Here is a 26642-nt window from a genome sequence, read left to right as displayed (position 1 = left end):
TTTACAGATGAATTGCTTTAATAAGGGTCAAATTCTAATAGCATTGGGCTCACAAAAACAACAGGAGTACTTGTGGCACCTTAGAGACTAACAAATTTATTTGAGCATAAGCTTTTGTGGGCTACAGCTCACTTCATCGCATGCATAGAATGGAACATGTCAAATAAATTGGTTAGTCTCTAAGGTGCCACAAGTATTCCTGTTCTTTCTGCGGATACAGACTAACACTGCTACTACTCTGAAACCTGTCATTGGGCTCACAGTAAGCTGTACTTTACTTCACAAAGGTGCCTATCAGCTTCAGTGGCTCCTTGGGTAAGGTACTATTCAATGTGAGTAAGGGTGGCACAATCTGGCTGTAAATCAGCACACAGCTGTGAATCTCTAGAAGGATGCACTGCATGTAGACAGACATCTTCTACGGTCTGCACAGTTTTCTTGCAGGGAACAACGCTCCAGACCTGTATGCATCTATTCAATTGCTATCTGGCATACTTATTATCTTTGCTGCTGAGTGAAATTCAGTTACTAAAGGGGGTGTCTACAAAGGAAGGAAAGTGTGATACCAAGCAACAGTGAATCTCAAAAACTTAATTTCACATCAGTTCAACTGGCTTTCCCAAGCTCCAGTAATACGAATTTAATAATTCACTCTGAGGCAAAAAATGGGCCAAATCCTTTGTTTAGGTGAGTGTCTTGGAGCTATTTGGTAGCAATATAATTTAGCACTTTATCTGAAAGAATCTGTGTATAGGACATAGTACGTCAAATGCAAAAACAAAATTTGGTAATGGCTCAAAATATATTGTTTTCAAGTTTGTCTGAGTTTTAAATGAAATTAGAGGGTCAGATCCTCAGCTGGTGCAAATCAGTGTAACTCCATTGAAGACAATGGACTATAATTCCTTATGGTCCAGTCTCTGTACCAATTAAGAACAAAAGGGACCCAGTATTTTATTTGTCTTCAAGTTTATTGGACTAATCCTGCAAGTCCTTACTCAGGCAAAACTCCCAGTGCAGTCAGTTTCTGTCATCTCAAGGAGCCATGTATGGGGCTGAAATAAAGCCGTCTCTGGTCTCCTCATTACATTTCAATTCTGGATGGTGGAAGTTCTGTGAGGAAAGCAATTTCCTATTATTTTGGCCCCGTAAATGGCTTCCAGAGACACTAAAAGAGCCTTTTCAACCAACAGACAAACAAAATTATGTGAATTAGGAGCCAAAGTTCCTAAGTAACTTGGATGCTTTTGAAAATTTTACCCAGAGACAAATGCAAAGTACATGTTATTTGGATTTACCTGAATAAAACACTATGTACACATTATATTGGTGATCCAACAGAATACAAGATCTGCACAATTTCCCTAGATTCCTTTGAAATGTGAATGTCTGTGGGGTAATAATTCTGCAGGGAAAACCTAAGTCCTGTTCTACTTAAATTTAGGTTGACATAACTATGGAGCTCAGAGGTGTGAACAATTCCCATCCCTGAGTGTTGTAGCTATGCCTTCGTAATCGCTGGTGTAGATTTGGCCAACAGCAGGTCAACAGCACAATGCTTCGGTTGACCTAGTTACCACCACTAGGGGAGGTAGAGTACCTACAGTGACAGAAAAACCCTTTCTTTGCATCTATGCTGTGGTACTACAGTGGCACAGCTTTGTGCCATGGCTATACTGCTGTAGGACCCATTGTATAAGTGTGGCCTCAGTATTAATGTAGGATTGATGTAGGGGTTGATCTTTTCTCAGTTTAATTTAAACAACTTGGAAAACATCTGACAGGTGAGCTCCAATGGCAGGAGTTTCTTTAGCTTCTGACATGTTTCAGAGTAACAGCCGTGTTAGTCTGTATTCGCAAAAAGAAAAGGAGGACTTGTGGCACCTTAGAGACTACCAAATTTATTTGAGCAGAAGCTTTCTAAGGTGCCACAAGTACTCCTTTCTTTTAGCTTCTGAAGCTTTCTTATTTATAATACCTGCAAAATTTTCCAGTGAAGTTACCAGCACACAGGCAGGAATAAGTGTTAACTCCATCTATGCAAGTTGCCCCATTTGCACACAAGTGACCACGGCAGTTGTCTATGTCCTCTTCACAGTTTACCCCAGTATAACCAGGGTCACATCTGCACTCATAGGATGCGATTCTATCCAAGCAGTTTCCATGAATGCAGGGGTTTGAAAAGCATTCATCAATGCTGGTTTCACAGTGCATGCCAGTCCATCCCTTGGGACACGTACAACGATAGTAACTATATAAGTCTTCACATATCCCATCGTGCATACAGGGATCAGAGCTGCAGGCATCCAATTGCAAACAGCCAGTAACAACAGAATTTGCAGATATTTTGAGGAATTGCTCTTCTTGAGGTTTTTTTGTGTGACCGTCATAATTTTCAATGTACGAGAGATAAATGCCGCTGATTTCTATAGTGCTCATGCATCCCCTTAGGCCATCCAGATTGTCAAAAGCTTTGTCGGCAACATAAATATCTATTTCTTCTCTTAGGAAGTTGAGGCTTCCTGTGGCGACTGTACTCGTTGCAGTGTCTTTTTTATCATCTATATCAATGTGCCATCTAGACGACTGGGATAGGGGTTCTGTCATCGAGAGAATCACTTGGTGCCATTTCCCATCATTCACGGGCTGTGAACTAGCTAGGGTCAGCACGTAAAAGCCGTTGCCGCTTTGCAGCTGAAACACTAGCCTGGTGTTCTGAATGCGAATGGTAATGAACTCTGGCTCCTTCTCAGCATACAGCAGTATCACATCAGCATCCCTAGTCCGAAAGCCAAAGACAATGTTGGTGAGGTCTCTCCGTATCTTCCCATTGGTTCTGTAAAATATTGCACTGCTTCTGCCGCTAAACACTGCATTGGCAACACCTGTGCAAAGATAATAATATCCGTTGAGAAAGCAGGCCAATTTATGATTGATACCTGTGCAACATTTTTCCTACTCCACTGTGCCAGGCTGCCTGCCTCTTGTAATTTCAATCTTTCCACTTCGTTCCATGAAGCATGCAAATTCTAATCAGTGTCAATATTATGCCTCTTGGCTTCTCATTTTAAAAAATAAGAGTAAGATGCCAATCCCTGTCTCCACTGAAGTCAGTGAGCTATGCTGATTTTCATCAGCTGAGGATCTAGCCCTAAATGTTGTAACCTCTGCGGCATGCTAAGCGTTTTTGTCTAAACTCTCACTCTCTCTTAGGCTGCAACTGTGACCCTGATTCTGATCTCATGTAAGGCTGTGCAAATCAGGAGTAACTCCATGGAAGGCGGTAGAGAAACACTAGTATAAAATGAATGCATGTGAGATCAGAATCAAGCCCTATTTCTTTGTCTCGTGCCACACTTAACGAATAAACAATAATAAAGGTCCAATCCTCAGCTGGTGAAAATCAGCATAATTCTCCTGAAATCAATGGAGCTGGGATGATTTACAACAGCTGTTGAGCTGGGGAAATAACTTTGTAAAGGTTTGTGAAATTCAGGCTGAATAGAACTGTAGTGGCTGGTGTTAATTTATGTGTTGTTTTTTCCGAGATGGTAAATAGGTGTATTAGCCAATGGTAGGAATTACAAAGAATGTCTAATAATTAGTTCATGTGTTGTTGATACAGTACTTGCCTGAATTTACAATCTTTGTAAACACCCAGTAGTTCCAGAACTGCAGAAAAAATAGAAACCCTCCCACTTCCATTTCTCTCCTTTGTGAAAAAGTATCTTTAGGGGGGTTTACCAATTTAGGATGATTATATAAAGCAACAACTTTTGATTGTGAGTCACTGTCACAAATCAGGAATATTCCACTAAAGTCAGTGGAGTTACAACCAGTGTAAAACTAATGTAAGGAAATTCAGGCCCATGATGTTGATGTTCCCTCAATTTCACACTGGCATATTTCCACTGACTTCAGTGATGCTGCACTGATGGAACTTGGAGGGGAATATAGCCCTAATCGCATAGGGCTGTGAGTGTAGTTTAGTGAACAGAATTGTGTCCATTTTTAGGGCCTGATAATCTGATCTTTACACATATATTTGACATTTTTCATTGGCATTTTGTCCATTTTAATAGACAAAAACAGTCAGATTTTAAATGTGCATTCCAGGCTTTTTCAGGGTGTGTGCTATTATATAGGGCAGGGGTGGGCAAACTTTTTGGCCCAAGGGCCACATCGGGGTTACGAAACGGTATGGAGGGCTGGGTAGGGAAGGCTGTGCCACCGCAAACTGCCTGGCCCCCTCTCACTTCCCGCCCCCTGACTGCCCCCCTCAGAACTTCCGACCCATCCAACCCCTCTCTGCTCTTTGTCCCCTGACTACCCCCTCCCGGGGCCCCTCACCCCTAACCATCCCCCTGGGACCCAACCCCCTATCCAGCCCCCCCTGCTCCCTGTCCCCTGACTGCCCCGACCCCTATCCACACCCCTGCCCCCTGACAGGCCCTCCAGGACCCCCGACCCACTTCTTGTCCCCTGACCGCACCCTCCCGGGACCTCTGTCCCTAACTGCCCCCCCAGAACCCCCCCCATCCAACCCCCTCCCTGTCTCCTGACCACCCCCTCCCTGAACCTCCGCCCCATCCAACCGCCCCCTGTCCTCTAACTGCCCCCGGGACATCCTGCCCCCTTACCATGTGGCTCAGAGCAGCAGGACAGGCTTATTGGAAAGCCTGGGAGATGGGTGGGCACAAGCCGCGCTGCCCACGGCAGCATCACTCCAGGAGAGAGGGGACAGCGGGGGAGGGGATGGGGACTAGCCTCCCTGGCCAGGGGCTCAGGGGCCGGCGGGATGGTCCTGCAGGCTGGATGTGGCCCGCGGGCGGTAATTTGCCCACCTCTGATATAGGGGGAGGGGAGAGAGAAGGAAATGTCTCCTATTCATGCTTCAGTTCAAATTTGTATGGGTGTTAGGGTTTGTGAGAGCTGTGGTGGTCAGATAAAGCAGATTGCTAGGATATCTGTGGGCATTCTTTCCCAATTGTGGCAAATTTTGGCTGAAATAACCCTTGGGATTACCAATAAGGGATTATTAATGGGAAACCTCACAAGAAAAGAATCTGGCCTTCACTTTACTGTAAATACTAGAAAATAAGTTTATTTGAAATAGTTTGGGAATGGAGATATAGACACTAAGCACTGTGAATGATAACATTATGCCTGCGTACTCTAAATGCTAAGGCAATGGATGTACCATTATGTCTCTTGGCATACCAACTCTTGTGCCTCATAAAATGGGAACGTGAATAGAAACAGTTTTCCTAGCATAACTTATGGCATTTGGAAACATCAGTGTTTGTAATGTATGTATTTTCAAAGTTTACTTCAGTTCTCAGAGAGACAACCAACTAAGATTTTTTAAATCAAAAACTTAAAAACACTCTTGTGTGGACATTATTAAGTACTTGGCAATGACTAGCTGGCTAGTGTGCTGTTACTCCTGTTTGTGACAGTGATCATAATTATCTGTCTCTTACCTTGTGCCTCCCACATCTACTTATTGCCTCCCACATCTACCTACCTGTTGTGTTTCATCATAGACCTACAATGCAAGCTTTTTAGTGCAGGATCTGAAATTATTATATGTGTGTATAGCACCTATCACAGCTGGACCCCAGCTGTGGGCTTCTAGGTGTCCACCCCACACTTGCCCTGAAGGGGTTAATGCACGCCAGATGGGCCAGTTAACTTATTAGGCTGAAGGCCGAGAGGAAAGCCCTAATTAGGGGATGCTCACCTGTGCAGGAACAGGCAGGTCTTCTATAAAGCCAGGGAGCTGATAGCAGGAAGGCAGCTGTGGGGAGGTAGTCTGCAGTCGCTCCCTGGCAGAAGGGAGGTGTGTTTGGGGGCTATAGATACAAGTAGCTCACAGTTGCTCACTAAGATGAGGGAGAAGAGAGGCCGGCAAACACCAAAGAAGTGGGTAGTGCCAGAGTAGGAAGCAGCCCAGGGAGAAAGCAGCAAAGTTGGGGATTGAACAGACCTTGGCTGCATGTTGTAGAGACTTGACGGACTATACCTCGGAAGGGTGGAACGCTGAGTGACCTAGCCAAAGGGCCAAGTCACAAAGAAGATGCTGCAGTTCCTGGAGGAAGAGAGGGGCTGCAGACCAGAGAGAGAGATGGAACGATGGTGTGTAACCACTAGGAGAGGCGTTGACCTCGCGAACTAATCCCCAGAGTGGCCAGAAGGAGGCATTACCCTAGCGGCGAGTGGAAGCCCTTGTTACACACCTCAGTACTAATAATAAACAATAATAACAACAAACCGATTCAGTTCTATTGTCTGTGAGTTTAGGGGAATATTATTATGTCTGTCTACATAGAAGTTTGGAAACTAATGCATGGAAACAAAGAGATAATTAAAGATACATAACCTATCTGTCTCCCAGGAGTTTATGAATGTCCATTATGGCAACCCCTTACCATTGCCACATAAAAGAACACTGAGATCTAAAGTTAAAGACTGCTAAAGATGTAGATTGCCTTGTTTTTTAGCAAAAGGAAACAGTGCAATTACTTCCCATCCATATGTTTATACTCCACTATAATCAGCTAAAATTGTTGATAAGATATCACCTATTAGATTTTTATAATAAAAGAGAATGTGTAATATGTTATTTAGGATATAAATATAACTATGTATTTTAAAATATAAATGTGTTTTAATACTCACTCTGACTGACCTCTTTTTCCTGTCTCAACAATAACCTGCATCATATGGATCTATTTGCAGGGTGCTCCGTTTCGTCTATGCTAGAAATCTTTTGCTGACCAACTCTTCAGTTCCTAGGAGTCAGCTATTCTAACTGCTTCCATTGCACTTTGTGTACAGTAATCCTGCTTCACAGCATCATGGGGGTATTTTTGGAGAAAAAAGGATGCTTTTTGGAAAACACCATAACAAAATCTCAGCGTGCTTTTTAAATTCCATGCTATTTCAAGGGAGGGGAAATAGAAAAGCGATATCCAACACATTGGCAAATGTTCTTATGATAAGTAGTGGTCATTAATTTTCAAATGAACAAGCTTCTTGGAATTCTCATGCTCTTTATTAAGATACCAGTTGAAATGACTATCCTTCAAATGCATTGGTAGTGTTAGGATGCTTAAGATAGCTTTTAAAGATCCTTCACTTTAAGAAAATGGAATAAAGCAGTGTGCAGGAGTATGTCATCTGGCATGTCTTTCCGGAGGAGGGAGAACATCTTAAGATTAATCCTCTTATCTCCTTGCAGTGGTGCTCTGATGGAACAAAGTGGTCTATTTTATAAACATGCCAAGTAGATGCATTGATTAACTGAAGAGTAAAGCCCCTACAGGCAATATTATCTGAATCCTCACTCCATTGCTTTCAAAATGGAAAGGTAATTTTAAAAAAGAGGCCCAAGATTAAATGGATCTTAATTTGTGATCAGCCACAGATGATGGCTGAAACTTGAATTTTAGTATCCCATTATTCCATTCATAATACTTTTAATAGCAGTGATCAAGATTCTATTATTTATTATTTTATATTATCATCATTAACAACAAACAAAATTCTGCTGGGTTGCATGAGAATTGGAATGCTTGATTTAATTGAACAGGTCATGAAAATCAACGTTATCTGAAGTTGTTTCAGTTTCCCAGAGGTTATAGGGATGATAGAAATGTACCTACATTCAAATCCTTGGTGTACCAGCTGGCACTGTGCTTCATGAGGACAAGGGCTGAGCTCACACCACTTAACTTCCTCGCATGCTTTCCCTGCTGTGTTTGGGGGGCATGTGCAAGTGAAGTCGTCCCAGATAGAATAGCAAATGCCGCCGTTGTGGCAAGGGTTGGACTAAATGGAAAGAGTAGAGACAAAGTGTTAGCAAATAGCAGTGGAGTCCCACACAAGGGAAGGCAGGATTCCTTGGGATAAAACGGAATTGTGTTTACTTTGGATTGAAAGCTATAAAGCCTTACAGGTTCCATGCATGGATAGCAGGTTTAGTAAATGGTTATCCTTACCTCACCTTTCATAACCCCATATATTTTGCTGCTGATGCCCACGATGTTCAGCACTATTCAGCAAAATCTGCTCTTACCAGCATGTTTATTTGTTTAAGATGTCATTACTGTCACATATTGCATGGGAACATTCATGGGCCAAAAGAGGAGTCCTTGCTCTAAACATGGAAACATGCTTTGAGAAATGGCATCCTCACCTTGCAAAGATTGTCACCAGTACAGCCCTGGGTCACGTTGATCAGTGTTCGGTTGATGACAGAATACAGTGATGTGGTAATGGGGAAAAATTCCAGTTGTTGGTTATTCAGTCTTAAATCTTGGATACAGCCTTTAAAATACCCACCATTTATATCAGTTTCTTGTTTGTCTGGTAGTCCTCCAATATAGAGAATATCCCTACTTTGGACTGTTAGTATTGGAGTAGAAATGTAGCCTAGCTGTTGAGATGACTGGAACAATTCAGCCCTATTTGGCTGTATTTTTAATGATATTAAGTAAAAATTTCCATCACTCACAGTCCATGTGCCGAACAATTTGGTGGAATTTGAGGCTAACATGACTAGTTTCCCATCTTCCAACCAGATCCTTATATACAGAGATGTACTGTTCCTCACAGCTAGTAACAAGCCAGAAGACTTCCGTGTTCGGACAAACATTGATATAGTCATGTTTTCGTTCTGACCAGCGTCAACAGAAAAAGCAGCATACCCCGAGGAGTCCTCACGTCCAAATCGGCCTGGCATGTACTCTTGAAATGAGGGGGGAAAGAGAGAGAAAATAAAATAATTTAAGACTAATTGACTAATGCAGGCAGCACAATGATCAAACATCTACCACTAATAGAGAGGCACCTGCTAGCATTTAAGGACAAAATAAGGATTTGATTCTGGTCTGAGTGGCTTCCATGGGAAAATTCACATTGGCTTCAATGGGAGCAGGGTTAGGCTTTATTTTGGTGCTATAAGGTACATTATTATACCACATTCTTCCCCTTTTGCAGCTTCTGTACATCTTGTGAGGATGTTTATCCAGATGGTTTCTCAGGGCAGACTCCAGCACAGTTATTTGTACTGGTCATAAGAAGGGTGTATTTTGAGCCCAACCTAACTGTTATCATCCCCTAAAAACCAAGGGTACAATCCTGGCACCACTGAAGTTAATAGAAGTTTTGTGATTGACTTCAGCGGGGGTAGGATTTCACCCCAAGACCATATGCACTACTGCTGGCGTAGGGAAGTGTAACCCATTCCAAGTGGACCCCTATGCACCATTAGAGATTTATCCTCAGGGAGGGCAGGAAATGTTTCCCCTACATATACTCCCTAAACATTCCCATCAAGGAAAGTGGACAATGTTAAATCAGGACTAGGTCTCCAAACAAAGAGGCTGATAAGAGCATATGCTGATTTAGCACATGCTCTTATTTTCTCTTTGGTTTCTACACATCACCACCCACTCTGGAGTTATGATAGCCCTTTATTCCCTTGGCAGATTACACCTATGCTGATCTGCATCAGCCTAGATCCATCAGTGACTCTGGCTCCCAAATTGTCATTTCTATATATGATCAGTCTCTGCCAACACATGACACTGCTGTACCTCCGGGGTAGGCAAATGATCTAGAATCCAAGACACTTTTTAAAAAATTTGTGTTTATCAGTTAAGATGATTAAACCAGAACTCCTCTCTTTCTGTCACTCTCTATTTTCCATAATGAAGCTAGGGATTTTTAATTAAGAACAGAAATGTCTCCCAAACCACTGTAATTGAAACTATTTATTCTGATGCATCAGCTTTTTGAACCACAGTATTTCTATTCGTTTTACATTTTTTAAGTTTCAAAATCTTGTTCTCCATATTGTAGGCTTTCTGCCTAAACACTTTCAAGAGCTATTTTTTTTTAGCATGTCAAATGCATAAAAAGTGTCAACCTGGTTTAAAGAAAGAAATCGCTCCTGTAACTAAAGAGTCAGAGTCCTCTTTTGTGCAGTAAAACTCATATGTCAAGTTTCTGCCTGCAGCACGACTTTTTTTATGACTTGGTTATAAAACCAATGAAAATAGGGGATTGACTGTGGAAACCCTAACAATCCTTTAACAACCAGGGTGTTACTATGTGCCACAGTAATATTATTTAGTAAGGGGAATAAATCCCCGACTTGCTCCTGAATAGACAATTTCATAAATAACTACGTATGAAATATTTTAATTTTATGAAAGAGATTATCCACGTTTCTTTCTTTATCTGCTTGTTAAAACCATGACATGTAGAAATAAATCTTCCCTTTTGCTGGAATGGGTGTTTTGAGGCATGAGAGCATTGTAGAGTGCACCCTCTCTAGAAGGCAGTCCTTGAGAACTAAGTATTTTCCATGTGAAAAAAAGCGAGCATTTCTAATGGAGTGAGGAGCTGGAGCATAGGAGCCTTGCAACCTCCGAAGGACGGGTGAGTCTTAGAAAAAGGTAATACTGTACTTGAAATTTTTCTATTACTTTGCCACACACACACAAAAAAATACTGAATCTGATCTTGGGTTTGATGGGACACTTAGCATCCCCTTGGTCAATATTAACCTCTTGTGTCTCTACATCTGGATGCTGATCAAAATAAGTCAACATCTGTTTGTTATTTTGTATATGTAGTGAAAATATTGCCTCACGTCAATTAAATCCTTGGCAGCAACTTTTCTTCAAAAGGACACCAGCATTTCTTATGTTATCCCTCGCCACAAGTCCCTTCCTCCCCAATGCCATACTGTTTTAAGTCCTGCATATATCTAACATCCATGTATCAAAGTGGCATGGTGGTATGATTTGCAAGGAATATTGTGGTTAGCAGAAAAAAATACCAAATACTTTTTAATCATTCTCAACAGTTCTAATGCAAGAATAAGCCTCTCCCGGCCCTGAATGGTTTTCATTTCACTTCATATAAAGAGTCAAACATATTTACCAGATGTTCTCCTACACTCCAAAGTTGCTTTTCAAACCTTTGGATAAATTACAGCTGGAGTTCAAAGCAGTCTGTTAGAATTACCTCTCAGACTTTATCATTTTACATTAAAAAAAAAAGAAATAAGGTATCAATAACTATTAAATACAGCACATGAAATGATATAATATTTAAACATTTTGAAAGGGACTTCAAGATGCAGCTTTCTGGTGAAATACATCCAATAACCCCCTGGGACCAGATCCTCAGCTGGTATAAATCAGTGTAGCTTCATTGCCTTCAATGCAGCTATGCCAACTTGCACCAGCTGAGGATCTGGCCCTTTGAATCTAGCTAGGGCACTGCTGATGCTCTTCATTTTTTTCCAGACTGCCTGGTTTAAAAAATAAACTGTCTTTTCTTCATCCCCAAATTATCATGTGTTAGTAGAAACTTAGTAATTTGTACCAAGGGGTGGGGGGCATTTGTGTGTGAATACAGGGCCAAATCCTGCACACCTTCCTCAGACAAAACTCCCAGTCTGAGCTCAGTAGGCTTTTGCTGAGAAAGGAGGGGAGGGTCCAGTTCAAAGTGTTCCAGAAAGGTGCTATATTTACAACCCTGGAGAATGGCGCACTCTGTTTATCCACATAGCCGGTAGAGCATAGCAGACAGCAATACAGGGACCTCATATTGTCCCTCCAGTTTGCCTCAGCTCGTACGTGGAGGATCACATGGAGTAGGGTTGCCAACTTTGATTGGATGAATTCCTGGAGATTTCATCACATGACATAATCTTTAATTAAAAATTCATTGTTAATTCCTGGAGACTCCAGGACAATCCTGGAGGACTGGCAAGCCTAATGTGGAGGAAAGTGAGGGTAATTCAATTTCAGGTTTTGGCCTTTCTGCTGATTCTGCCCATAAGGATGCCAGTTAAATGGTTTTTGAGATGTGGGTGCATGTTCAGTGGGAAATTGACTCATTTCACAGAGGCAACCAGGCAGCTCTCAGATGGTATCAGTTATTGGTAACTTTTACCCTGGGATGGACTTCAACCAGCTAACCAAAGATCTGATTACCAATCCTCAGGCTGTTCATTCTCCCTAGGTTGGTTGGTAAAATGATGCTATTGACTGTCAGGCTTAATCTGCCGGTGAAAGCTCAGATATGGTTTTTTTTAAATGTCTAATTTTTTTCATTTGTTCAATATTTTATTCATTCTTCATTTACCCTCAAAAACAGGAGTACTGCTTTACATACAGATACTGAGACTCACTAGTACCTAAGTGAGTTTTAAAAATAGGACTTAAGCTCCTAAGGCTATGTCTATATTACAAGTTCGTGATGTGATTCCCCTGTCATGGACATGTACTCACACTAGCTGTCATCAAGCTAGCTAGCCCAGTTTCAGAGAGGTTTGTAGTCAGCCTGGCTCAGCTGTGCTTCCACTGTTGATACCAGTGTTACAGTGGCTTCCCTGCTATTTATATTCACTCTATCTGGATGAGAGCTAGGGCAAGTATGTGTACATGAGCAGGGGAATCACACCACTAGCTTAGAGTGTAGACATAGCCTTTAGGTCACTGGGTGCTACACCTACAGTAAACCTGAGTTTCCCAAAGTTTAATGGCATATTAAAACTAAAAAAAAATTAAAGCACTGGATGAGCAGAACCCATCAATTTAGCTTGACTTTGCTGCCTGATTGAAATTTAGGCTTCCTATAGAGAGAACTAGAAAATAATGAACAAGTGCTTCTACTAACCTCTTGTGTTTTCTCACCAGTTGAAAGTAACCAGCGGAGGTCTTAAGGGTCATGGCATTTCATCACTGATATAAACAGATTTGTTATTTGTGATTATATGCTTTGAGCTGGTGTTTAATACACTAATGCCAAAAACATTATCTTACCTGTTGAACAGTTTGGCCCTGTGTAGGGCCTGTAGCAGTCACATTGATAACTCAGCCACAAGTTGATGCAGCGTCCCCTATTTTGACAAGGGTGGTTTTCACACCTGTCCTGTTTCGTACAGCCTGATCTGACATTTAAAGATGTTTCACTTGATATGTTCTCAGGGGTAATAATGTTCAAGTCTATTTCAATGTCCTGAAGACAGCCTACAAATGAAGGTGCCGAATGCATATTATAGATGTTAGGTAGAAAGTCACTGCTCATGTTTCCCTCTCGTAAACCACCCAAAAATATGTTCTGAAATGCAAACATCAGTTGATCACTATCTATTGCAGCAGTAGATTTATTGACACATGATTCTATACAAGAGCTGTCAAGTAGATTAAGGGTAACAGCTCTTGCTAAGGTTACCTCCACAGAATGCCATTCTCCATCACTGACATTATGTGAAATATGCAAAAGAACCTGTGGCTGGTTATTGACTTGCATGAATAAGCGTAAGTAGCCGTTCAGTAACTCCAACGTGACAAACGTATCTTTCTTCCCGCGGTGAAATATAAAAGCTGTAGGTTGCACAGTCTGAAACCTCAGGTTTATGTTATAGAAAGATCCCTGTACAGCGGTCATGTCACTGTTCACCCACAGGAAACCATTTCCCTCAAAAGAAAAGGTGGTTATTGTTTCACAGTGTGTTCCAGTATACCCAGGTGGGCAGATGCAGCTGGATCCATGGTGGCCATTTTTTAGATGTGGGATACATAAACCACTGTTTTGGCATTGATGGTCATTGCAGCCAAGGAGGACCTCAGTACAGTTCCTGCCACCAAAAGAAATCCCCTCCTTCTCTCCAAATGGGCAATGACAAGTGTAATTTCCAGGAAAATTCTCACAAGTGCCACCATTTTGGCAAGGGTTCATGTAACATTCATTAATGTCTTCTTCACAGTGAATACCTAAAAAAAGAAGAAGATTTGATTGGATAAGTGCAGGCCAGTTTTTCTCAAACTGTTTTAGATATTTAATAAAATGAACTCTAATTACAGGGGGGAATCTGTTTATCAAGGGATGGTTGGTCCCCAGTGGTTGACAGCAATGAGAATAGATGCTGTTATTGTTTTGTACTGCAGTAGTGTATAGTGGTGCCAATCAGGGTCAGGGCCTTGTGCTAAGCTCTGTACATACACTGTACATGTGGTAAGTAAGTGATGAAGAAAAGAGCAAGCTACAAATTTGTCTTGAATGGCAGTGTAATCAAATTGAGAGAAGATGTGATCCAACAAATTGCTTTCCATGGCAGAGTGGGTGTGAAAGTGGCAATTCTTCTGGAAAAATACATTTTTTTTATCACATGGTAAAAGCCAAGAACTGTTCATTAATATGTATGAATAATAAAATAATACATAGCTCAGAGACTGCAAGTTCTTCTTTCTCATTTACATTCATTCAGTTGAGGGGAAGGATGGTCCCGTGGGTAGAGCGCTACTTGGGCTGCGGGAAACCTGGTTTAAGTCCAGCTCTGCAGCAAACATCCTGTGTGAGCCAGGGCAAGCTGTTTAGTCTCTCTGTGCCTCTGTTCCTATCTGTAAGGTATGGAATACTGGCACTTCCCAGCCTCACAGGGGTATTGTGAGGATAAATACATGAACGATTGTCAAGTGCTGAGAAACTACAGTGATGGAGGCCATATATGTACCTTAAATAGAAAAAAGCTTTCCCATAATCACGTCCCCACTCCTCCTTTTATAGATTCAGCTTTCTCCAGGGTGACCCGTTAGTACTGATATTCAGTGCTCACTTCACGACGTTTCGGGAGTGACCTTTCCCTTCCTTCAACAGATTCACTCTGATGCTAACAATACATATCTGACATAGATCTGAAACTTAATAAATGGGGCCTATATCCCCCAGTTTCCCTTCTCATGCAGAACAGCCAGGAACCACATCATTCACGAGTGACCAGTACATATGCAATGGAGAGGGGAAATCCATTTACACTCCCATGGAGGCCTGCAGAAGATCCCAGTGGGATTTTTGGTTGAAAACTCACATGCGTTGTAACACAGAGATTCCATTTTCCTCCCCAGTTTTTATTCCAGAGAATGAAATGAAATGTCTGGAGCTCTTTAGTTGAAATATAATTTCAACGTATGATCATTATGAAGTAATTAACCAAAATAATGTTTGAACTCAAATATCTCCCACTGAAATTAAATTGGCTTAGATGGGTCTATGTTGGCTCTCCAGGAACTGTATAAGAACTCTGTAGTGTAGTTAACAGCATATGATAAGAAACTATTCCCTTCATTGAAGATAATTTGCTATCACATACTGTACCTGTCTTTGAATGTAAACCTATAAAGAGATTGACCTACTACAGCAAAACACAAACGTCCTCCAAGGGAAATTATAGGAACAAATTAAACTATTTTGATTAGTTTGGAATAGCAGCCATACTAATTCATTGTCTGTCCACTTTACTCAATCATTATCAAAGCTAGACCCCTGTCTTAGCAATGACCCTTGTCATTTATCATTCTCAAATTATGGTGTGAAGTTTCCAGATGAAACTTCAGATCATCAAATGCAGCCAGTACTATCTCTTATGTTTTGGCAATGGACTATTACTGCTGTAGTCTGTCTGTTTCCCAGCTAGCTTATAAATATTCCATCATGAGATGTCTATTTGTACATTAATGTGTAGTGACACCTGACAGAAATAGGAATAATTGGGACCGACTTTCTTAAAGTCAAGTTCACTTTCTAAACCTTCATTGACTGGGGGCCAGAACAATATCTGCCTTACCCAGTTTACAGTAATCTATATGCTGTAGTCCTGTCCTGCTTTTTGCTACACTAGAAGTTATTTGACTATATGAAAAGTGAAGTTCCATTGAGCTGCTATGCTTCAGCCGATGTTTTAATACATCATCTTCCTGATGTAGCCCACTTTTTCTGCCTTTAACATAACGAATGAAGTGTCCACAAGTGTACAATGTACAACTCAATCATGTACTGCTTTTGTAGCCCTTTAGGTGTCACTGGGTTTTTGTGTCAGGGCTAAAAATGTATGTAATATTGAAGCAGTAGAATCAGCTGGGTGCTTAAGTATGCCAAGAGCTGTATGCCCTCAGAATCTTCAGAATTCATTTAACAATGTATGGATCAGAACTTCATACTACACCTTTCATAGCGTGAATTGGCAAAGTAGACGGCACAATATATGGTCTATCTAGGTACTTATGTATCCCCATTTCACCTGTCTGAGCCCTGCACATATATCATTGAGTCTATCCTTCCAGTTTATCCTTCCTGCCACTCATAAAGGTATCACAAAAAAGGGCTGATTCTCCACTTTTTGCAGTTAGTGTAGTCATTCATACCCATGGTAAGTGGGTATGAAGTCAGAATAGTAGCAATCACACACACTTTGTATTTATTTTGTGTAGGAGTCAATGACTACAGAAGGTACAAAGCAGCAGAGAATCAGGCCTTAAGTGCACATCAGTATAAAAATTAAGTAATGAAAATAATTCCATGAACAAAGAACATTTGGTTGTAAATCATATACATTTCCACTTTTTAAATTAAATAGAACATTTACTAATGGTGATGTATGACCAAGAATGAAACCACACTACAGTGTTCCTTTGCCTACAGAAGGAAAAACCCTGGAATGTAAAGAACCTGCATGTTAGGATAAATTTTAGGAAACATTATTTCATAAGAATTTCAATGTCTGAATGTGAATCTCTGTTGTTTAAGCAGTATTATATGAGATTTCAAAAATAATAAAAAACAATATATATTCTAGTTTGTATTAAGATCAACATAAAACATACATGCAAGCCCCACCGAAAAGCCAAAGATTAAATCCCTGTTTAGTTCTCAAGAATAATTAAAAAGAAAAGGAGTACTTGTGGCACCTTAGAGACTAACCAATTTATTTGAGCATAAGCTTTCGTGAGCTACAGCTCACTTCATCGGATGCATACTGTGGAAACTGCAGAAGACATTATATACACAGAGACCATGAAACAATACCTCCTCCCACCCCACTCTCCTGCTGGTAATAGCTTATCTAAAGTGATCACTTTCCTTACAATGTGTATGATAATCAAGTTGGGCCATTTCCAGGGAGGGTGAGAAAACCTGGATTTGTGCTGGAAATGGCCCAACTTGAGTATCATACACATTGTAAGGAGAGTGATCACTTTAGATAAGCTATTACCAGCAGGAGAGTGGGGTGGGAGGAGGTATTGTTTCATGGTCTCTGTGTATATAATGTCTTCTGCAGTTTCCACAGTATGCATCCAATGAAATGAGCTGTAGCTCACGAAAGCTTATGCTCAAATAAATTGGTTAGTCTCTAAGGTGCCACAAGTACTCCTTTTCTTTTTGAGAATACAGACTAACACGTCTGTTACTCTGAAAAGAATAATTAAACCTCCTTACAAGCACTGGCTGATATTGCTTGTTATTTGCCAATTGGCTGTGCAAGCAAGAACCACTGTCACTCAAGATAAAAGGATTAGTCAATATTTATAGAACTGCCTATGTGGTTCACCAATCTCAGTTTGGTGTACAAGTCATCATGTAAAAAATAGTTTGCATACAGGTAGGCCATGAGACAGACCAAAAATTAGTTAAGAAGGAATAGTAATTGTCACTTCAGAGCTAATTGTTTTGGTAGTTATAAGCATCTGCTCAGCTAAATACATTGTACATTCTTTTAAAAGTAAAATTAGCCAGCCTTCTTTTGTACACCATTTATTTCATAATACAATTTGAAATCACGAATACTTTAAAAATGTTTTTCTTCATATACCATATGTTAATTTTTCCCCATCTGAGATGATGCAATTTATTTAAAAAATTGGATGAAATGTGTCCATTTGACCTTGTTCTTGAAAAAACTGATAATTTCTTTGCATTTTAATGTGCTATTAAGATATTAAAGCTGTTTACTCACCAAATTCTTAAAATATTAAATTAAGCTTTTTGTTTCAAAATTAGTAGCAAGTGATTGCCACAGAAATTGAATGACAAAAGCAATTATTCAAATTTAATTCTGCCAAGTGTCCATTAATTTTCACTCCATTAAATAATTAAAATTAAAGCTATTATCTGAATTAAACATTTGTTTGCGTCTTTGTTTAGAAATCCATTTACCATCCCCTCCCATCTCAATTTCTCAATGCATTCTAAATATTATGCAAGTACTATTCAGGTATGTTTAGTACAGTCTAACTGCCAGAAAACACTGAGAGGTCTGAGCCAAGACACAGTTTAGCAACAACAACAAGAAACCCCAATTACCTGTAAATACTGTCATTATAACAGCGTAAGCCTGCATCCTAGTTGCAATCATTTTTTTCCGCAGTAAAATGGATCTTACAATATTTATGTGGTCCATGAAATAAGTTTCTGTAAATTTTGAAACAATTCTAGAAATGAGGGCTTCTTTTCCAGGATTAGCTTGTTCCATGTATGTACTATGTTTGCTGATGTAGCTGACAGTGTATTTTCCCCAAGCCAGATCAGTAGGGCTTAATGTAAGACTCATTATGCTGCTTACGCAGTAGACATGTATACTTGGACTCTTTCTCAAGCTATAACTTATAATGCCCCATCTAAATGTGCACTGTCACACTCCTTGGGGGGTGAGGGCACCTTTAAAAGGTGGTCATAGTTCTACAGGAGCCCTGCATTTGAATCTGTCTGGGGTATGGTAAATCAGAACATCCCTGAGTGCCTGGGACATGCAACTCCCCCTCCCCCCCGCCCCGTCTAGTGGTTACGCAGACTGGCTTTGAGTGCCCACACCCAGTATCAGGGTTGTCAGAGCTTTGTGTCTCAGGCATATGGCTTTTATGGTCTCAAAGATGCCCATATACAGGAAACTCAGTTGCTCTACCTTGACAGATTGAAGGGCTGAGATGACCCTGCCAGCATTTGAATCCAGAGTGCCATAGGACCTGGCTGTTTGCAACCTGATGTTTAAATAATTAAGCCACCCCCTTCAGCCTGAAAAGAGTTATGTATATAGTGTGATCATGCATATAACAAATGCATATGCTTTGGAACAGAGTAATTCAGACTCTTTCAGAAGTAACTCAGGAAGTCTTATACAAAATTATGGAAACACTAGTAACGTGTTATGACTAAAGATTATTATCAGCATTTATCTGGTGCTCATGCTGTGGTATCTGGGTACTTTACAAGGCTCAAAGTGCATTTCTCTACTGAAAAGTCACTCTGGTACAATGGCACTTGGGAGTTTGCTACTGTCACTGGATTATTTCTTTAACAAATGGGCTCAATGTACAAGCAAAAAGTTTCACATTTTGAGAATCAGGATCTCAGCTAGAGAGGTCAAACAACCTGTTCCGTAGCTGCTTGCAAGGGGAGTCAAATACAATCAACCAGTCAGCTAAAATCAGCATTGAATCCTTACTGAAGGCCCGAGCAGCTGCTTTTACAGTTGGTCAAATTTCTGCTTGCTCCACCTATGGAGGAAGTTCTGCCATCCACACCCAGAAAATTCAAGTTTATCTACTACACATTTGTTCTACAGGGAGATGGGCATGAAAGAAAACCATGTTTCTGGATTCCAGTTTGCAGCTTGAAGCTAACACTATCATGAACCAAATCTGAGCACCCTGCAACTTGGGAAGGCTCAGATGTGGGGTTCAAACTCCAAGTTCAAGAGTGCTCAGATCTGAGGGTTTTGGTTCAGAACCTTACAAAGAGTTCAGATATGGTGTTTTGGTTTTGGCTCATCTCTCTCACAAAGCTGAATAATTCCCAGTGTCTAAAGTGTAAATGAAGCTAACTCTAATGCAAATAAGAGTCAACCTTGCAGCAACCTAAATGATAATGTGCCCTTTAAAAATATGTATTCTTGGGGATGGACAGGGAAGAATCTGTAATTATCCTTTCCCCACCCATCTTAACAGTTGTATTGGAACAGTCTCTTATAAAAGCCCCTTCACTCTCTGCAGCATCTTCTATTCAAGAGGCTCATTAATCCTGAGGCCAGCTGAATGATCTCGCTGGGTACATATTCTTCAGTGCTCCAAATCTTATTGAATAATCATGAAAATTCAAATTTTGCCACATCTGTGCTGATAATTGCAAAGAGATAATTACTTTTTGCTGGAAGGAGGAAATGCACCTTTATGAGTGAGAGAGTGCAAGGAAGCGAAATCGACTGTCCTCAAATAATGGTAATTAAATCTCATGCTTCAGGGTGTAAATCAGTTACCACAGGGGTCAGGAGGGAAATTTTACTGCTTCGTACACTGCAGAGCTGGTGAGGTGAATTAAAGGATTTTTTTTCTCTTACTTTTGGAATGTAAAAAAAAGACTTTTGCTGGATGCTGGTCTTAATCCAACCAGCAATCAGATATGCTCTGGCAAATCTTGTGTGGCTGTTTTAGCAGGAAAAAGTCATATAGTACAAAAGACGAAATACAGGGTAGGGCTGACGCACGTGGAAAGTTGAAAACCCTGTTTAAAACTGCATTATAAAAAGCTTTTGCTGACATTGAGATAATGTACACGATACCTTTCACATAGAACACACGTTTTGTAAAGTCCTAGTAACTTGTTAGTTATTGCTTTATTGCCTACAAATTCATTATTCTGCTATTTTTCCTCTTGCCAGTTGAAATGTCCATTTTAGCCTAATACAATTTTGGGAAAAACATAAAATGGAAACAGAGCTGAATGACTTGGCTTACTCATTAAATATGCCACTCTTGCTGAGGGAATATGGAATTCATAATGTGCTACGTTTGGTATAATATGCTGTAACTCAACCTTTTTAAATTGCACTGGGCTGAAACTTCATAGACTGGTTTGAACTTTTCAGCCTTCATGGATTTTTTTTTTAAGCAGGGGGGGAAAAGGCCTTAATCTCTTACATCATTAAACCTTTTTGAGCGCAACAGCATTTGGACATTTTTTTCCATTTGTTAGATGTTTGGTAACACCTTAAATAGATTTCATTTGAAAACAAAAATACCTGCTGTAGGTGATTGTGTAGTGAGGACCGGCCTGTTTATTTTATTTTACAAATATTGGAAACAGCCAACCTATTTAACCACTGGCATCAGCTTCTAAGTCATTTCAGCTGGGCTTTTTTCATGAGATTGCTTTGCTAGGCATCAGTATATCTTACTCAATAGTCTATGTAGAGCATGGTCAGAGGCTAGCAACTCTTGGGCTTGAGAATAGCATGAAGCCTTCTCATAGAACAGCATGGCATAGCTGCTGCTTGCCCCTAGGCCTACTCTAGATTCACTTGGACAGCCCCCCTGAGCCTGCCCATGTGGATCTGCTTATAGGACTGGGGCCTTAATCAGAAAAACAGGAGAAACAAGTGCTACTAATGCCATGCCTCCCCTGAATGGCAACCAATTCAAGCCCCAACCATGTCCCTACTTCTGTAGAACTGATTAGTTCACTTGCATTTCACTTTTATGGGGCAGGGTGTCTATATCCACATATGTTAGCCTGTTTGTATCTGTTGGATGAAAAGGTGTCTTCTGGAGGACACAGCTAATATTTATACTCATTTACTAAGATTTGTTTGGGGGGTATTTTTTGCCTTGCTTATTTTATTTTATTTTTCTCATTTTCAGACATTTCTATATTTCCAGATGATTTTAAACAGTTCTAGCCACGGACCAGTGATGTTCATGTTCTCTCTGCTCTGGTCCTCTTCAGATAGCCAGTAGGAACATAGCTCAGTTTGTAAATAGCTGCAGACACCAGACATTGCTACTAGTTCACTGACTTACACATTTATCACCAAATCAGTGTGCAGAAGACATTGAATAGTTCCATTTTTTAAGAGCAGAGATGGCATAACACTCATGCCCACAGCACCCTATTATGCTTGTCCATAGCTCAGATAGATTGTCATCCAGTTACTTCCCTGGCCTCTGGGGTACACATTGGCAACTACTGAGCAGACAGTTCAGGGACCTTTCGGTCTCCCCCGTCCTTGATCCCAAGTTGGATATGAGCCAGAAAGGACCAACTGGGACAAGGAGGGTGGCAATAGTAGTGGAGACACAATACTGGTCTCAGCATCCCCAACTCTTCAGTCAGCTGCATCAAGCTCCCCACACAACAACCCCCAGGCCTGTGCAATGAAGAACAATCATTCCTGGGCTTCCCCTGAAATGATGTGTCCCTATGCCACGCCCCTGTGAGGGTCAGTGTCTATTTGGCACTGTCCGCCCTGAAAGGAGTAGCTGAGAAAGCAGCTTGAGGCTCTGCACATGCTGTAGAACGGACTGTACGAAGAAGTGAGGTCTGGAGCCAGCTTAAGGAGAAGTCTGAAATGAAATTCAAAGAATGTGGGAATCCAGAGAAGAACTTTAAAAGGAACATGGTCAGAGTGAGAGCACAGGGCAGATTAAAGTGGGGAATGAGTTATGAGGAAGCCGGGGGGTGGGGGTGGGGGGAAGTGCAATAGCCAAGACAGAAAACAGAATAATTTTAGTGGTGACAGAGATACAGCAGGTAAGATTTTGGAGATGAATTTGTGGCAAAAAAGAGGAGGATTTGGAGAGGACCTTGACGTAAAGGGAGAATCCATTTTGAAGCACTTGGAGGAGAGAAAGGTGATCAGGAACAGTCAACATGGACTCACCAAGGGCAAGTCATGCCTGACCAACCTGATTGCCTTCTATGATGAGATAACTGGCTCTGTGGATATGGGGAAAGCAGTGGACGTGATATACCTTGACTTTAGCAAAGCTTTTGATACGGTCTCCCACAGTATTCTTGCCAGCAAGTTAAAAAAGTATGGATTGGATGAATGGACTGTAAGGTGGTCAGAAACCTGGCTAGATTGCTGGGCTCAACGGGTAGTGATCAACGATTCAATGTCTAGTTGGCAGCTGGTATCAAGCAGAGTGCCCCAGGGGCCTGTCCTGGAGCCGGTTTTGTTCAACGTCTTCATTAATGATCTGGATGATGGGATGGATTGCAGCCTCAGGAAGTTCATGGATGACACTAAGCTGGAGGGAAAGATAGATACACTGGAGTGTAGGGATAGGATCCACCTAGACAAAAAAAAATTTGATGAGGTTCAACAAGGACAAGTGCAGAGTCCTGCACTTAGGACAGAAGAATCCCATGCACTGCTACAGGCTGGGGACCGACTAGCTAAGAGGCAGTTCTGCAGAAAAGGACCTGGGGATTACAGTGGATAAGAAGCTGGATATGAGTCAGCAGTGTGCCCTTGTTGCCAAGAAAGCTAGAGGCATATTGAACTGCATTAGTAGGAGCATTGCCAGCAGATCGAGGAAAATGATTTCCCTCTATTCAGCACTGGTGAGGCCACATCTGGAGTACTGTGTCCAGTTTTGGGCTCCCCACTACAGAAAGGATGTGGACAAATTGGAGAGAGTCCAGCAGAGGGCAACAAAAATGATTAGGGGGCTGGGGCACATGACTTATGAGGAGAAGCTGAAGGAACTGGGCTTATTTAGTCTGCAGAAGAGAAGAGTGAGGGGGGATTTGATAGCAGCCTTCAACTACCTGAAGGGAGGTTCCAAAGAAGATGGAGCTAGCTGTTCTCAGTGGTGGCAGATGACAGAACAAGGAGCAAGGGTCTCAAGCTGCAGTAGGGGTGGTTTAGGTTGGATATTAGGAAAAACTATTTCACTAGGAGGATGGTGAAGCACTGGAATGGGTTACCTAGGGAGGTGGTGGAAACTCCATCCTTAGAGGTTTTAAGGCCCGGCTTGACAAAGCCCTGGCTGGGATGATTTAGTTGGGGTTGGTCCTGCTTTGAGCAGGGGGTTGGACTAGATGACCTCCTGAGGACTCTTCCAACCCTAGTCTTCTATGATTCTATGAAAAGGAGATGAAGGCATCAAAGATGACACCAGAAATACTGGTCTGGGTGATGGGGAGGATGGCATCAATGATGTAAGAGAAAGACAAGTAGAGATAGTTTGGGAGGCAGAATAGTGATTTTGTCTCAGCAACAGTGAGCTCACATTTTATATATATGTGTATGTGAATATAAACAGGGGGAGGGAGAAAGAGGCTAAAAAAGATCGAAGGTGGATTCAGGGAGGAGAAAATCAGCTGTGTCAAAGGCAGAAGATAGAGAAGAGTTAGGAAAAACAAGAGGCCATTGGATTTTGTAATGGAGAAAAGGCAGTCATATGAGGGGAAGCAGACTGGCAACTTACAAAAGGTGGAGGAAAATAGGGACCAAAATAGAACAGAAATAAGTGGGACAGGGGCGTCAAAAGGACTGGAGACAGGGTTACAACTGATTGGAAGGAGCTGCGGACTAGACATGTGAAAGCCAAAGAAAGATGTTTTATTTTCTACCTGCAGTATGCTGTAATTGCAAGTGCCATGGCAGAATGTCAGAGAGAGATTTGTTAACAATTCACCCCATTTTTCATGTTTCACTTTGCTGGGTATCCCAACCAGACTGTTAAATTCAAAACATCAATGATCTGTTTTGTATTTTGTGTAGATTACACACTTGTACCAACATATACTGTGTATGTTTGAACTGCCAAGTATCCTTAGGGATCTTAAAGCAAACAATCCCTTTGAGCTCTTTAATAGGTTCATACAAGGTCATGTGTCATTGACTTAAAATCTGTTTTGAGCATTTGATTAAAGAAAACCTCACTCTGGAATTTAAAAAAATAAATTAATTTTCACTCCTAAAACTTCTGAAGGGTTTTTTAAGAACGTTTGCTGTTTGATGAATACAGCTATTGAGAGTCTTGGCTGCATCCAGTCTCTTGTAAAAGGAATTTTGTATCTTGTCTCTTGTCGGCCATTTCCTCTTTGTTCTAATTGAGATAGGCATGTACAGCCATTGTGCTGTCTAGTGTGAAACTGCTCCTGCCCCTAACTCTTGCCCAAGGAGATAGTAGCTTGGGAAAATATTTCAGTGATTTGCAAGAAATTTTGTTTTGCTAAAACCAATGTGCATCTCTACAATCTATAAAAGTGACTGTGTTTGCATAACCTCATTGTCAGTCCATATTACAATAAATTCAAAAAGCTAGTAGGCTAGAAAATGATAGTTTTAATAGGGCATACCCAGCTAAAAGGAGAATAGAGCCCTAAAAATAGATGTGTATATACTGTATGTATATATAATGCTGGATATAAAGTGGAAAAATGAGTCTCTACTTCTCCTCGAAACATACTTTCAATAACCTTTGTCCTCACCATTGTATTTAATTATGGTTTGCTCTGGACCGGGTACAGCAGATTGTAAGGGCATGGATTTTACTATATATGGGTGTTGCTGTACACAAAGCAGGGTAGATCAAAAAGCACACTAGGGAGCTTTTACAGTGCATCCGCAGTGTTCACATGGACACTTAGTGCATGGCACACAGGCATGGGGTAAATTCACAGCCTTGATTGCCATGAACTAAGTGTTCATGGAGACAAGCCCTAAGGCTTAACCTCAGACACAGCCCCTCTCCATATGCACACAACCTAATAATAAATAAGCATAAATTCTTTTGGTAGGAAAAAAATCAGTGCCGACATTACAGTGTATTATCCATGATACTATTGAACTTTATGACTATCTAATAATGTCTTCTTGTTAACATAGCTAGAATCTCAGAGTTTACACCAGAGTGAGATCAATCTGAACAAGGCCCAATGAATCTATTTCTAGCAACTAATTACCAGCACAAATTAGCCATCTATGCTGCATTTTTCCTTTTCCTTAATCCATTCCCTCCTAAACAAACAGCAATGTCCCTATTTTCAAGGTAATTAAAATATTTTCTTTTTAAAAAGGTGATCAGCATCCTTAAGGGAAGTAAAAGGTTAGTTTAGCTTCTTTTAACTTCTCCTTGCACCTGAAAGAGTCAGTAAGCATATCTAAACAAAAACAAGTCATACCTCATTATAATCACTTCAGTGTTGACTTCAAGCAGTGCAAATGAGCTGATATAAATATGCAAAGTACTATCATTCATGTTCTTACTACCTGCAAACACTAAAACAATTAAGAGAGCGATGCTACAGGGAACAATTGAGGTAAAAGAGCTTTTATGTGACACACCACATAAAATACAAATTTTTTGGTACTCATTTCTCCAGATTATTTTACTGCTTGGTATTGTGACATACTTTTTCATGTACTTGAGAAGACCTTAGTCATGGGACTCATCAGTGATAATTAACTGTCAGCAAAATGTAAACCTCCTGGGTTCAGTCAAGAAGCATGAAAACACACACAGGGTTTTTTGGGAGGAGGTGTTTCAGGCAGGGGGATTTTTGGTTTTTGTCCTTGATGGGTTACAATGGGAATCTGGTGTATGTAGTTTTATCAGAAAACAGAACATTTGGGTAGTTGAAATACTAGTCAATTTTCTGAGGCAAGAAACCGTCTTTACAAGGTATAAAATAGTAGGAGTTCTCTTAAAAATAATAAAACCAAGCAACGAGGGCTTGATCTTGCAAACATGACTAGGCTTCATTCTTACCTACTATGTTTAAAGCTTCCTCACAGAAGCATGAGGTCCAGCTGTAGTGGTTTGTAGGATCAGGGAGCCTGACATAATGCTTTTCAATTTCAAATGCTGTGCATTATTAACTAAATCTAAGCACTTCTGTGAGGCAGGTGTGACAGTCTGTAACCTTATGTTCATCCTTTTTACGAGACTATGATAAATTTTGTACCTCTCTCCTCTCTTTCTCTCTGCCCACGACATCCACAACACCTGAAGGACAAGAAAAGAAACACTGGACGGGGGGAGGGGTCCTGGATG

At 40.9% G+C, this 26642-nt stretch overlaps 1 protein-coding gene across 1 annotated transcript in view; it reads right to left on the bottom strand.

The window, feature by feature from the left end:
- Window positions 1–26642, bottom strand: part of CRB1 (crumbs cell polarity complex component 1) — a 115209-nt gene that overhangs the window by 42865 nt on the left and 45702 nt on the right. Inside the window, exons 6-9 of the mRNA XM_077825353.1 lie at window positions 12849–13802; window positions 8201–8751; window positions 7668–7833; window positions 1979–2885 (exon numbers count right to left, since the gene is read on the bottom strand). Of these exons, the coding sequence (XP_077681479.1) occupies window positions 1979–2885; window positions 7668–7833; window positions 8201–8751; window positions 12849–13802 (2578 nt within the window). The remainder of the gene's footprint in view (window positions 1–1978; window positions 2886–7667; window positions 7834–8200; window positions 8752–12848; window positions 13803–26642) is intronic.

The sequence above is a fragment of the Eretmochelys imbricata genome, chromosome 8 (genome assembly GCF_965152235.1).
Source record: "Eretmochelys imbricata isolate rEreImb1 chromosome 8, rEreImb1.hap1, whole genome shotgun sequence".
NCBI lineage: Eukaryota > Metazoa > Chordata > Testudines > Cheloniidae > Eretmochelys > Eretmochelys imbricata.
Note: the sequence above shows the minus strand (reverse complement) of the source record. Positions and strands in the feature narration are given on the sequence as shown.